Source organism: Microcebus murinus, chromosome 6, assembly GCF_040939455.1.
Source record: "Microcebus murinus isolate Inina chromosome 6, M.murinus_Inina_mat1.0, whole genome shotgun sequence".
In the NCBI taxonomy this organism is placed as follows: domain Eukaryota; kingdom Metazoa; phylum Chordata; class Mammalia; order Primates; family Cheirogaleidae; genus Microcebus; species Microcebus murinus.
Window position 1 is genome coordinate 95,672,049 of NC_134109.1, and position 13,656 is coordinate 95,685,704.

The 13,656-nt window shown below is 42.7% G+C and overlaps 1 protein-coding gene across 1 annotated transcript in view; it reads right to left on the minus strand.

The window, feature by feature from the left end:
- Positions 1–13,656, minus strand: part of MYO1E (myosin IE) — a 205,251-nt gene that overhangs the window by 69,284 nt on the left and 122,311 nt on the right. Inside the window, exons 8-12 of the mRNA XM_076004428.1 lie at positions 12,415–12,549; positions 10,804–10,936; positions 4,665–4,861; positions 1,786–1,866; positions 1,411–1,497 (exon numbers count right to left, since the gene is read on the minus strand). Of these exons, the coding sequence (XP_075860543.1) occupies positions 1,411–1,497; positions 1,786–1,866; positions 4,665–4,861; positions 10,804–10,936; positions 12,415–12,549 (633 nt within the window). The remainder of the gene's footprint in view (positions 1–1,410; positions 1,498–1,785; positions 1,867–4,664; positions 4,862–10,803; positions 10,937–12,414; positions 12,550–13,656) is intronic.

Consider the following 13,656-nt stretch of genomic DNA (forward strand, 5'->3'; position numbering starts at 1 on the left):
TATTCTGACTGCGACTTCCTGTCGCCACGTTACCACCTGTTCGGCTACCATCGCTGTCCAGAGCCTGCCATTTCCATCCTGGTCTCCTGTGGTAGTGGGATTTTAAATGCCCACTCTGGATCGCTTTCCCCTGCCTCCCCCACTCTACAAGGGTATAGAGCCAGAGTGACCTTTCCAAAATCACAAGATGCAAACCAGATCATGTCACTTCCTGCTCAGAATTCTTCAGCGGGTCCCCATCATACGTGGTATATAAAATCCAAAGTCTTAGCCATGCCCTGCAAAGTTCCTCTGTGACCCAGCCCCTGTCTATGCTCTCCCATCTCAGTCACTGCTGTGCTCTGTCCTGATTGTTGTGCTCCAGCCACTCTAAGGGGAAGGAAGGCTAAACGTCCAGAGTGGAGGTTTATGTGAAACCCATTGACCCCAAAACAGCCTTTGATATGTGTCGTGGGTTGGATAATATCCCCCCAAATTTCATGTCCACCCAGAACGTCAGAGTGTGAGGTTTGGAAATAGTGTGTTTATAAATGTAATTAGTTAAGGATCTCATGATAAAACCATCCTGGATTTACAGTGACCCTTCAATCCAAAGAATGGTATCTTTCTAAAAGAAAGGAGAGAGAGATTTGGGGGTGGGGGGGTGGGAGAGAGACACAGAAAATGGTCATGTGAAGACAGAGGCAGAGGCTGAAGTTATACTGCCATAAGCCAAAATATGCCAGGAGCCAGCAGAAGCTGGAAGAGGTAGGATTGCAGAAAGGAGTTTCTTTTAGAGCCTATGGAAGGAGCATGGCCCTTAGGACACCTTGATTTCAGACTCTGGGCTCCAGAACCATGAGGAAAGAAATTTCTGCTGTTTTAAGCCACCTAGCCTGTGCTACTTTGTCAGCGGTGGCCCTAGGAATCCTAAACAATATGGTATCAGGAATATGACGGGACTTGTACTGAACTTCAGAAGAAGCTATCATCGCAAGACCTGTTACCTAAAGTCAGAATTAAAATACCAACTTTGTCAAAAATACATATCTTTTTAGGGAAGATTGAGAGTGGAGCAACTCTGAGAAAATCAAGTTTTTCCCTTGGAACACAGTGTATGCCATAGACAATTGGGTTGGAACGACACTCCATTTTCCACTCGGTCAGTGAGTCAGTGTAGTAAAAACAGCAGTCGTAAGTCTAACTTTGCAGCATCATTTGCTTAAAGGAGAAAGAAGATGTAGCAGATGCTATTTATATTTCATAGACTAAAATGCCACAACGGCATATGGTTTTTCTGCCTCACTTTATTAGGTACATTTCTTAATATAAGCCTGAAACCTGAATCTATTATCGAAAGCGAGAAATCTATACCCTTTAAAACAAAATAAATTATAGACAGAAGAGGATGAAGGAAGAGGGACTGCTTACCTGTTCTGCCTTTAACGTCAGTTCGATAAAAATCTGCTGCAATTTTTCATTAACAAAATTGATGCAAAACTGTTCAAAGCCATTTTTCTGAAAGGAAAAAAAAACAAGTTACTCCCATGGAATCGCTGCGCAAAATCATTTAAAAGTCATTTCTCAAGTGATTTCGTGAACTGTCTTGATGTAAAAAGCTTTAACAGAAATGTTGGATGCACCAAGAGACAGAACTTTCTATTTAAGAGAAATTAATTCAGTAAAGTACACGAAGGACTCACAAAGGCAAAAAAGAGTAGTGGTTTTTCGTTGCATAGAATTATTTCTTGCAGGCGAGATGAAACATCCTCCTCCTCAACCCCCAATTATTCAAATTGGCCTTACCTGGAATATTTCAAAGCCGTAGATGTCCAGGACACCAATGTTGTATTCTTCATGATCCTTCTCCATGGCTTTATTGATGGACTAGAGAAAGTACACAGCATGATCATGAACTCCTTTCCATGCACATTAAAAACGGGCATGTGTGGGGGAGAGGGAGCAAGAGCACACACAGCAAACACCACTACCCATGGGAAACAGAGGGCAGCATGAAGACCAGCAACTTGAAACACCAAGTACTTTGGAAAACCACCAAGATAAAAAAAAAAAAAAAAAAAAAAAAAAAAAAAAAAAAAAACAACTACTAAGGTAGGGAAAAAATGTTTGCTTAATGATGAAAACCATTAATTTCTGACAGAGTTAGCTTTTCCAGGAATTCTTGAGAATTAGAAGAAAATGTCACCTTGGATGATTGAAGCAAAACATGAAGAACCAACACTGCAAGATCTATAAATATCACTTTCATTTTCCCCCCATTCAGCTGTCATTTAATGATCACCTAACACAATATGCCAGGGATTCAAAGGGCAAGTGAGTACCCTGTTTATAGAGAGGGTGAACTTTCTACAGATAATAACAATAGTAATTATTTTAAAGTTGATCATAAAAGCAGCTTCCATCTATCTATTTATGCACCTTTGCCAGGCTTTGCTAAGTATTCTCAATGTGTTTTTAATTGTCATTGCAATTCTCCTAACAACAGGATACCATTATCCTCTTTTTCTAGATGGATACACTGAGGCTTGCCTAAAATTGCACTGGGCAAGAAGCAGGGCCTGGGATTACATTTAAGCAGCACGATGCCTAAATCTGTGTTCTTGACCACAGTGAGAAAAGGCCATGCGGTTCACCGGAACAGACTTAACGACAGCAGGGCAGCCGTAGGGTAGAGGAGGGGGTGAGGGATGCAGGGGAGGGAGGAATACAAGAGCAAAATTCCATGCGGTTGTGAACACCAGAATGAATTCTAAAGTACCAGATGTGTTTTCCAGGCAAAGAAAATGACATATCACCTTTTTGTGAGCTGATGGCTAACGACATACAACACTTAGCCCAGTGCCTGGCACACGGTCAGTTCTCAGTGAATGCCACCTCAAATTAGTGTCACTTACATGAGCATTCATCCACTTTTACTACAAAAAAAATGAGATGACAGGAAGGAAGGAAGTTGGGAAGTCCAGCGCCAGAAGGTATCCTAAACAAAGAGACAAGAGATGTGGGTTCTAGTTCTAGATCTGTGCTTCCCTCTTGCCAAATGGTCTTGGGCAAATCCACCAATACTCAGGCCTGAGACTCCCTTCTCAATCAAACGAGGAGTCTGGACAAGCTAAATGTATGACTAAATGTTCAATGTGACCCTGATCTTGCCAAGTCATCTTACCCTTCAAATAACCACAAGAAGTACCCAGAATTACCCTACCCTACCCTGCAGACCCTGCCCTAACCATACCCAGCCACACTTGAAGCCATCAAAGGCGTTAGTGCCTGGATTCAAACACAGATGTTTTGGATCTAATAGCCTTGCTGTTGTGCCTTGACTGAAGTTCCCCCTAGGGTTCCTTCTAGCTTGAATATATATTAATCAAAGTCAAAGGAGCAGAATAGCTGGGGATCTAGGCTCTCCTAGATCCATCACATAGTAGCAGTGTGATCTTAGGCAAATTCATTAACTTCTCTCTGCCTTACTTAATTTATCTGTAGAGATAATAATACCTAAGTCACAGGGTTGTTTGTAAGAATTAAGTGAGGTTTCTTTTCCCCCTAAAACACTTAGAACAGTATCTGGCACATAGTTAGTGCTATATAAATGTGTGCTATTATTATTTTACCATTTAGAGGCTACAGGGATTAACATAGATTGTCACTGGCAGCTCTGTACTGCTGAAAGACTAATTTTCTGAATATATATGTGATATACATATATAAATATATATGTGATATACATATATAAATATATATGTGATATACATATATAAATATGTATATATATGCATACGTAAGCATATATACTCACATATAATTATGCCATAACCAAAAATATCTGTGGTAGTTTTAACGTATATCCACAAAGTCTTTGATATTCCTCCTTTCAAAAGGTGGGGCCTAACTCCTGACCCCTTAAGGGTGGACTGTACTTAGTGACTTGTTTCTAATGAACAGAATGTGGCAGAGTGACAATACATGAGTCCAAGATTAGGACATATAAAACTGTGGTTTCTTGCTCATTCTCTCTTAGATCACTCACTCTGGGGAAAACCAACCGCCATGTTATGAGGATATTCAAGCAACCCTAGGGAGAGGCTTCTGTAGCAAGAACTGAGACCTCCTGCCAACAGCCCCAGGAGTGATCCATTTTTCAACCAGATCCTCCGGCCCCAGTCAAGCCTTGAGATGACTGCAGTTTCAATCAGCACCTTGACTTTAATCTTGTCCCTGCGTTAGACTCGCCAAGCTTAGCTGATCCAAAATACCTGCCCCACAGAAACTAGGAGAAAATAAGTGCTTAATATTTCAAGCCACTAAGTTTTGGGTTAATTTGTAACAGAGCAATATAAGACAAATACAATATCCCTAAACCTTTAGGCTCAAAAGTCAAGAAAGGCCCATGAGTATAGGTCTCCTCTTTTTTCTAGTCTTTAGTCCTGGCTTTATTAAATATTTTGACCAGAAGAAAAAAACGTGATTATAGTAGGTTTAGCTAATGTGCCTTGGTGGACAAATCCAGAAGTCAAAGCAGGATTCAATGATTCCAAAGGGAGAGGATACAAAGTAGAGTATGGTAATGGTTCAAAAGGAATGAGAGAAAATACGTATATCATAGTAGTTTTACTCTGTATAGCTGAAATAAGAAGCATCACCAACATCAACTTGTGTTTACTTACATCTACCAAGAAATCGAAGACCCGGGCGTGCAGGGCCTTGGCGAGTGCGTCCCTGGTGTAACAGGCCTGCTCCACGTTGAGGGTCACGTGGATGGACTCGGACTTGCCCCCCCACTTGCTATCCATCTGCCGGCTCGTCAGCTTTTCTTTCAACCGGTCCTGGTTTATCCCCAGCAGATACGCAGGAAAAGCCAAAACTAGAGGACGTGAAAGAAAACACCATTATGTTTCAGAATCACAGCAGTTCCTCTGGCAGACATGTGGAGGCACTTGTGTGCATGCGTGTGCATGCGTGTACACACAAGGCACCAGCATCGGCCCCCAGAGAACTTATGCTCTACCAAAAGCTGGTTACCAGCAAGGCCATACACATCCATCCACTTTGTTTTTCCCAATTGTTCTATTACATGAGTCAATTCCTATGATGACTGAGATGTCTAATAATACAAATCGGTGATCCAAGAAGGATGGCAAACCAATCCCTCCTACTGAGATCACAGTTGAATGCCTAAAATGGACATCTCTCCAAGCGTCCAGCAAGACGGGCAGGAAGGAACTCAATCAAGAAACATTCCTTTGGCTCCAAATACTGTTTTCTTCCTTTTTGGTACAATGTTTTCATAGCATAATTTCCAAAGAGCTTAAAGCACCTGATTCTACTGAACTAATAATTACAACCAATCACATATTTATTGAGTGCTTATCCTGTTTAAGGTTATGAAAGAGACAAGAAAGGATACAAAATATTTAAGAAATCTTGAAAGCATTCTTCTGGATAGACTTCTTGACATGGTAAGCAAAAAAATAAAGAGAGGAAAAAAATTTGAAAAAATTAAAAAAAAAAAAAAGAAATCTTGAAAGCAATAGAAATGAGGCAAAAATAGTTTCCCTAAAAGCTGAGTATGTAACACAGACAATGAAATTATGAAGAAATCTAGAACAGGAAGAAATTACTAGTTGCTGGGGTAGTCAAGGGATTTGGGCTGGGCCTAAAGCATGAGTAGGACTTGTATAGACGCAGAGAGAAATGGAACGTGCAACAGTGAGGAGGCAGAAATGTAGGAGACATGGTGGGGCATGGTCTACGGTGCATAGACTGGCACTGGCTGCAGGGGAAAGTGGAGATAAGATTAAAAGGTTAGAATGGACTCAATGGTGGGTGTCCTTGAATAGCATGGGATATTTAGGCTACAGGCAAAAGGGGGCCTGGATAAGGGCATCACGAGAAGATTCCCGAGGGTGTCATATGGAGTGAAATGAAGGAGACTCGTATTATTCCTATCACAGCACACCCCGTCCTACCTACATGTAGTATGGTTGATTATGGTCTTTGCACAGAAACAACAAGACTCCTCCTGTGGCTCAGTAACTTGTTTCAGGCCATGAAACTTACAAAGGCTAGTGATATAAATGGGATTTTCTGATTTCAGGACAAAATGCTCTAATATGAATAAACGACATCATTCTTGGACATGAAAGAATGCTCAGATTTTTCTAATATGAATGAAAGATTTTTATAGAGGCAAATGAAAATTTTGAACTAGGACGCGAGTCTTCTTTTACTGCAGAATGCTTTCCCGAAATTCTCTGATAAAAGGATTTTTGTTAAAGACCTTATGATAATGCTTAAAAACCACAAGCCTCCCAATAAAGGATAATCTGTTAGAATTTCACAGATGGTGTTAGAATATAATGGGCTGACATTTCTCAGTATATACCTTCCAATGAGATTAAGTCAGTGAATGCATTTTGAAAAAGGAGAATGCCAGAACAAGGCATTTATCATCTATTTGAGTGTTTCACAAAAATACTTTGACCGGTAGAAGGGCTTCCTTTTACAGAGGAGGACACGCGAACAAAATCAAATGCACTTATCCAAAAATGGCCATTTCGTTTCATTAACACATGTCTAGGAATCTGCATGGGTCTTCCACTGAACTAAAACTTTCTTTGCATAGAGTAAGGGCAGGTGATGACGTTCATAAACGAGACTGGACATCTGTAGGGTTGTTGTGAGAATCAAGAGACATTTTTCCAATGTGTACAACATATAAGAAGCCTCCACTATAAGGGGATGCTCTCATGTCACTTATCATCATAGCATCGGGACAGGGCATATCTCACTTGATTGGGGGACATCATCACCAATGGCTTATAGTACAGTCACCAGGGCCCCTCTCGCTGTTCATGGGAACTACACAGTGAATAGGTTTCTAAAATAAATAATTAGCTCCAATTTGTCTGTTTTGTAAACATGGGCTTCTCCTAAGCCCCTAACGATGCTAAAACGGGGCACGCGGTTAAAATATTTGTGCCGTTATCTTTACAACCTTAGCAAAGAAATGAAACAACAAGGGCTACGATGAGAGTCCTTGAGACAAAGCAGACAGAAGGGACTGACAAAGACACACGCTATGCTTCCCTGTGTGGTATGTGCCTTTTCTGTAGAAGACGACATAACTGGGGACTGCAGGCACTCAATAAACAAGGCTTAGAATCTGGCCAAGAATCAGAGCCACGAGCTTAGGGAAACAGTTCAGAAGACTGGAGAGGAAATACAGCACTTGGTTTGAATAAACTCCATGCCATGTTTTTCAAGTACAAGCTTTTACGGCCTCATATTTTCTTCAGTGCCTGCCCCCGTGCTGAAATGACAGGGCCGCTTGTGTTGATGTCCTGCAGGCTGTGGATTCCAGGGGGGTGTGTGTGCGTGTGGCTGGATAAGAGCGCCAGTGCAGAAGCTTGGAGGGTTGGGGAGGCAAAGGAGGAAGAAAGCAAAGGATTAATTTTAAAATGGGGATGTAACTCTGGTACAGTTAATCAGAGTCATGTAAAACATACAGGAACCGTGGGCCGGGTGCGGTGGTTCACGCCTGTAATCCTAGCACTCTGGGAGGCCGAGGCGGGAGGATCGCTTGAGGTCAGGAGTTTGAGACCAGCCTGAGCAAGAGCGAGACCCCCCTCTCTACTAAACATAGAAAGAAATTAATTGGCCAACTAAAAATATACAGAAAAAATAGGTCGGGCATGGTGGCGCATGCCTGTAGTCCCAGCTACTCAGGAGGCTGAGGCAGAAGGATTGCTTGAGCCCAGGGGTTTGAGGTTGCTGTGAGTTAGGCTGATGTCATGGCACTCTAGCCTGGGCAACAGAGTGAGACTCTGTCTAAAAAAAAAAAAATACAAGAACCTGCTACAAAGTAATGTCTCAGTGCATTTAAATAACGGAGACAGATTTCTATTACCGCAAGAAAGTATAAAGCAAAAGCTAGGTTTAATTTTTCCATTTCGATCTGAAGTTTAGGGAAGAGAGAGAAACCAAAAAGATGTAGAAAAACAAAATTCCATTTTTACAAATTTTAACAAATGGCAAGAGAAATAAGGTTCATCTGTCTTTGGTGTTGAGGTTCTCTTTAATCCATTAATAGTGGGGTAAAGGAGAAACACTGCCACTTGTACTTTTATTTCCCATTGTTGTTATTATTATTATTTTTTTAGCACTGACTATGCAGAGCAACTCATTGTTATTGAAGTAGTATTTTTTTTCCTTCAATAAAATTCTTCAATTTTCCTTCAATAAAATTAAATACCAAATTAGGTTAATTTGGTATTTAATACATGTCACCTTACCAGAGTGATATTGACAAGTACATATATGCCTAAGGTGAGGTTTGTTTGGTCTGACCAAGGAAATCCTATGTCCCCATTAGTCAAAGATAAGGTAACAACAAAATAAGTTGCTATTAATAGCTATTTTGCTTTAGTAGGCCAGTGGTATTTGGAATGTTACCATTTTTTTTTCTACACTACAATAGCTACAGAAATTTCCTCAATTATAAAGGCATGGGCTAGCACTTCCCTCTGCAAAGTTATTTCATAGATATACTCAGATATGTGAAAGGTGACAGGAACTAAGGTTATTCACTTTAGTGGTGTCCATTCAGTACTATAATAGCAGAACATTAGAAATCTTAATGTCCGGCAAGAGATGATCATTTCGATAAGTCACAGCGTAGCCAAGCAATGGAATGCTGTGCAGCTATAACAAGGACAAGCTCCTTATGAATTGATATAGAATAATCCCCAAGATCTGTGTTAAGTGAAAAAGCAGTTACAGAACATTGTTATAAGCTCCCATTATCCCACAAGTGGGAGAAAAGAAGAGATGCGTGCAGGAAAGAAGGGATAAATATCACTTAAAGGAAACACCAGAGACCGGGGACCTTAACTATCTTTGGGGAGGGAACAAACTGACTCTAAAAGGGACAGAACAGAGAATTCTCACTCTATACCTACTTGAGCCATGTTAATGCAGTCCCAGTGAACAAATACCCAAATCAATAAAAGAAAATTATTGTGGGGGTGGGGGTGGGGGTGGAAGCTTTGGCCCCATCACCTCCAGCTGGGGAATTTCACAGCAGTTGCCAATCCGGGGGACCTCAGCCATTTGGCTGAGAGGGTTTTAACTCTGCACATCAATGTGGGAAACACTTCTTGGTTGAAACATCCAGGGGAATGCTTGCTGTTTTTTCAGTGTTACGTTCTCAAGAATAAAGAGGCAGTGAAGAATGTTACTCTCCAAGAAGGCAAAAAGAAACCAAGGCTACTGCCACAGAAAATACTACCAAACCCAAACTGTCAGCGTTACAAATGTTACATGAGTCAGGGCTATAAAAAAAAGAAAAGAAAAGAAAATTAATAAATATATAAAGAAAAAAAATAAATGAAAAAATTAAAAAAAAGACAAAACTGTCAGTGTTAAAAGGCCAACAGCCAACGATTCCACTGGACATGCATGTGCATTTGTTAAATATCAAGGAAATGTAAAGAAAGTTAGAAGCACAGTTATTATGATTACAATTATTAGGTCATGTTTCTAGACTTTACGGACGCCCTATCCATTTATTTTTTTCCACCCCTTTCCCTGGCAAATATAATTCATCTTTGTCCTTATCAGATAGACATCAGAAGTTAGCAGAACTTCCCTCTTTTATCAGAAAACAAAAACACACAAAAAAAGGACCTTATTTGGGATGGAAATATCCCCAACTGCATTGTCAGCAGTGAGTGGGATACTATTTATTACTAAGCAACTAAATTTATCATCCTTGAAGAATGCTGAGAAAGGAAGAATGTCTTCCTGGGTGGCTAGGGGATGTGTGGGTTCTGAAAGCAGTCTGGAAAGCTGTCGATGCCTAAGAGGCTAGAGTCACACGCCACGCTATTTATGGCAGATTGCGGGCACATGTAACCAATAATATCTCTCTGGCAGGAAGAACCCTGATTTCTTCTCGAAGACTAAAAATGACCATTCAGGCGTTGAGGCTCCAGCTACACAGAGGTGATCGTTAAAGGGAACCATCAGAAATGCCAACACCATAGTCAATGCCCATTTCTTTCTGAGCCCAGAAATCCAATCTCATCCAACCCGAGCAAGACACTGTGAACCTGTGAGCTTCTCATAGTTACATATGAACATATTCTGCCACTTGTCCTTCAAGACCTTTAAGTGTATTTAGACCCTAAAGATCAGTTACAGAAAAGGTTTTCATTAAGAGACTAACCTTTTGCATTATCAAACTGTTAATCTTCATTAGAGATGTCACCTCATCTTTAAACCTAGATGTGAAATTCTGCCAGATTTCCCCAAGGTTAATGACAAATTGAAATGATTTTGTTAATCATGGATGGTGTGGGGCTTGGCAATGCTGGTGGTGGGGGGGGAGGGGCAGGTGCATAGACAAGGTCTAGTCCAGGGGTCCTCAAACTTTATAAACTGTCTGAGGGACAGTTCGCTGTCCCTCAGATGGTTGGAGAGTGCGGCACACATTCCACACATGTGCACTGTGGGCCCGGACAAGTCGGCTGCTAAGCAGGACAGGTAGTGGCGGCAAAAATACCTGGAGGGCCGGATAAATGTGCTAGGTGGCCCGTATGTGGCCCCCGGGCCATAGTTTGAGGATGCCTGGTCTAGTTTCTCATGAGGCCAGTTTTATTCTGCCCCAGCGGGACGCGTAATACGTCTCACCTCATCCCAAGACACCCCAGTGGAGACCTAAGCAAAGGGAAGTGGCGAGTCACTTCCGATTGGAGCTAACCTCCTGTTCCCCCCATTTGACAACCACAGGCCAGAGCTACGCACACTCTTCGCTCTCCACGGCCGCGTAGTTGCCGACTTCTTTGAAGCTGATGTTTCCCAGGTGGAGAATTCCTGCCACGATCTGCAGCACCAGCGTTTGCTCTTCTGCGAAGATGCCGATCACGTTCATCGCGTGCTGGAAGAGAGAAATTACCCAGACAAGCTGATCACCGGCCTCAGGAGCACATAATAAGGAAGCCAGAGCATAAGTAGCCGCTTTAAATAAGGTTGCAACAGATACAGATGTGTTAAAAAAAAAAAAAGAAGTCAAAGCAGACAGTGGGTTGTGCACTTGTGTGTGGCTTAGCTTGAGATGGCAGCGGGAAGTCCCTGTACGTGATCACTGACCACCGCGTACGTTCTTCTCAAGCCCCAAAGTCGTGCTGGAAGGCCAGTTCTGTTCTTTAAACACAGCATGCCATCCTCAAGGAATAAGGGCAGGAGAACGCCAGGAGGAGAGATACTCCGGGATGGCAGCTGTATACAAGGTCCCTGTTTGTCTTTGTCCCTTGGTATTGTTGCCAACTCTCTCTCTCTAAGGGCACTGCTAACCCTGTCCAGCTATTCTAAGGAGACTCAAGAGATCTTTGTCTTCATCAGGAGGGATGAGAATGGACTGTACTTCCAAAAGGATCTAGATCAAAAGTCTCCAGGAAATTCAGTAAAAGCATCATTAAAACATCTAGTTTCTAGATGTCCCTTAAATTCAATAAAAACAGCTAAAATGTTTAAATGTAGACATCTGTCTCCTATGAGAACTATACTCTAAGACCAGTGTGCAGGACTTTACCTGCATGTTTATGCCTTCCAGCTGCTTTGAGACCATGTGGCCTCTTGAAACCATTTTATTTCCTGGCACCCAAGACAGTCTATCTGAACCTCTGTCCCTTTGAAGCCCAAACTGAACCTCCATTGCTTACTCAGACCTGCCACTCGGCTCTGGATCTGGGCTGAGGGATGGGCCTGGCCTATAGCTGACTCACAGGACAGTGGCAACACAGCCCTTTGAAGCTAAATGGGTGACTAGCCTACCTACAGAATGTTCTAGATGGACTCATTCAAGCTGTTTCCCCCAGAATGCAATCCCTTAACAATCTATCAAGTTTTTCAACTTGTTCCATAACACACCTACAATGTGAAGGGCATGGAGTAGAAAAATCACCTTCTGACCTGTGCAATACAGGGGAGGAAGAGAAAGTCCTCAAAAATAGAAAAGAAATGAAGAGGGCAGAAAAAGCACTAAAGGTGGTCCAGAAGCTCAAAACCTGAATAAGTCTACAAACGTGCTGTTTGCCTGGTCTTTCATCGGCAAACAGGTATGCCGAATGTATTAACCCACAGTGATTTCTGCCTGCTAATCAGAGGTCCTGTAGGAGGATAATGACGAATTCACTTTCTAAACACCCATCTCAAATCAATAAGTGGTTCTTTGGCAACCGAGCACTTGGCTATGGAAGGGTGCCGAAACACAGGTTTTAGGATGCGGGGTGCTCACAGCAGAACGACGTAGACATTTCACCCTGCTCTTTGCTTTGTGAACCCTCACTGCCCTTTCTGCCACGGGCATGCCCAGTGCGGACAGCAGATCCTGCCTGGCCTGGCACCCGCACTTACCAGGGTTTCCTGAAACTCCCGCCTGTCGTCGATGTCATCAACCTTGTATGACCCCGAGAGGCTCAGGTAGTAATAATAGTCCATGCTGGTGATGCCAAGGCTGTGCTTCTGTTCTGCGGAGGCGCCCTCGATGAGCTGGAGAAAGAGAACACGGGACGTGCCGTGACGTGGACCACAAGGCACCAAAGACACCTCGTGGATCCTGCAGCCACCACCCCCAAGCCCAGTGATGAGGACTTTCTGATGCTGCTTTCTACAATTATGGGTGGTCCTAGTCTCCGAAATACGAGGGGGCTTCTGAATGTCTGCTCTACTTGTCGTAGCTCCAGACCATGTCTGCAAATTCTGATCCTTAACTCTGATAAATTCGGCAAGAAGGAAGAATTTCCCCTTGTCCAGTGAAAGGCACTGCACTGCCAGCCTTGTGATTCCCTTGGAGGGTGGAAAGCAAAACACACTGTGATTACTTGTTCCTGCCCAACTTGCCTATGGCTCCTGAAAGTGGAGCTGGCTTCTCCATGCTCTCTTACTGAAGGGTGTTTTTAATAAACAGCCCCCAGCTCTTGCTCTCTGGTATTGTGAGCTCTGTCTCTGAACACAGCATGCCGTGCTCCAGGAATAGGGGCAGGAGAACTCCTGACCACTGACTTAGGTCTAGATAAGATCCTCTTAATGGGCTGTAACCAGTGATGTGCTGGAAAATGTTTGACAATCAACCCTTGGGGGAAAAAAAGTTGATGTGTGGTGTTTGCTAATACCCATGGTATAAATACTCCCACCCTGACTAATTTCAAACCAGCAAAGAGATGCCATGGGAGGAGGAGGGGGGAAGAGATGGGCACAGCTAGCTCCAGCACACCGTGGCTCTAACCCAAGAAAATTTAGAAAAGCAGAGACAGTTCCTAGCCATGCTTCCCCGTCTTTGTGAAGTTCTTCATAGCGTCTTGGTCCCCTCGCCCCAACAGTTCTAGGAATCCTCCTCCCATGACACAGGGCCCCCTTCTTTTTCTTCCCTATCTCCTCAAGATCTTTTGTTGTACTGCTCCTTCCTTTTTTTCCTTCTGTTTTTTTTTTTTTTTTTGGGGGGGGACTTTGTTTGTTTTTTGGTTTTGGTCCAAGGAAGAATATTCTCCCTCCTTTTCAGTCCTCTGCCCACTCATACATCACTAGCTGTGAGCCTCCCTTTTTCCAATTCTCTTCCATCTACAAACGCACTTGCCTTCCTGAGACACTTGTCCTTGA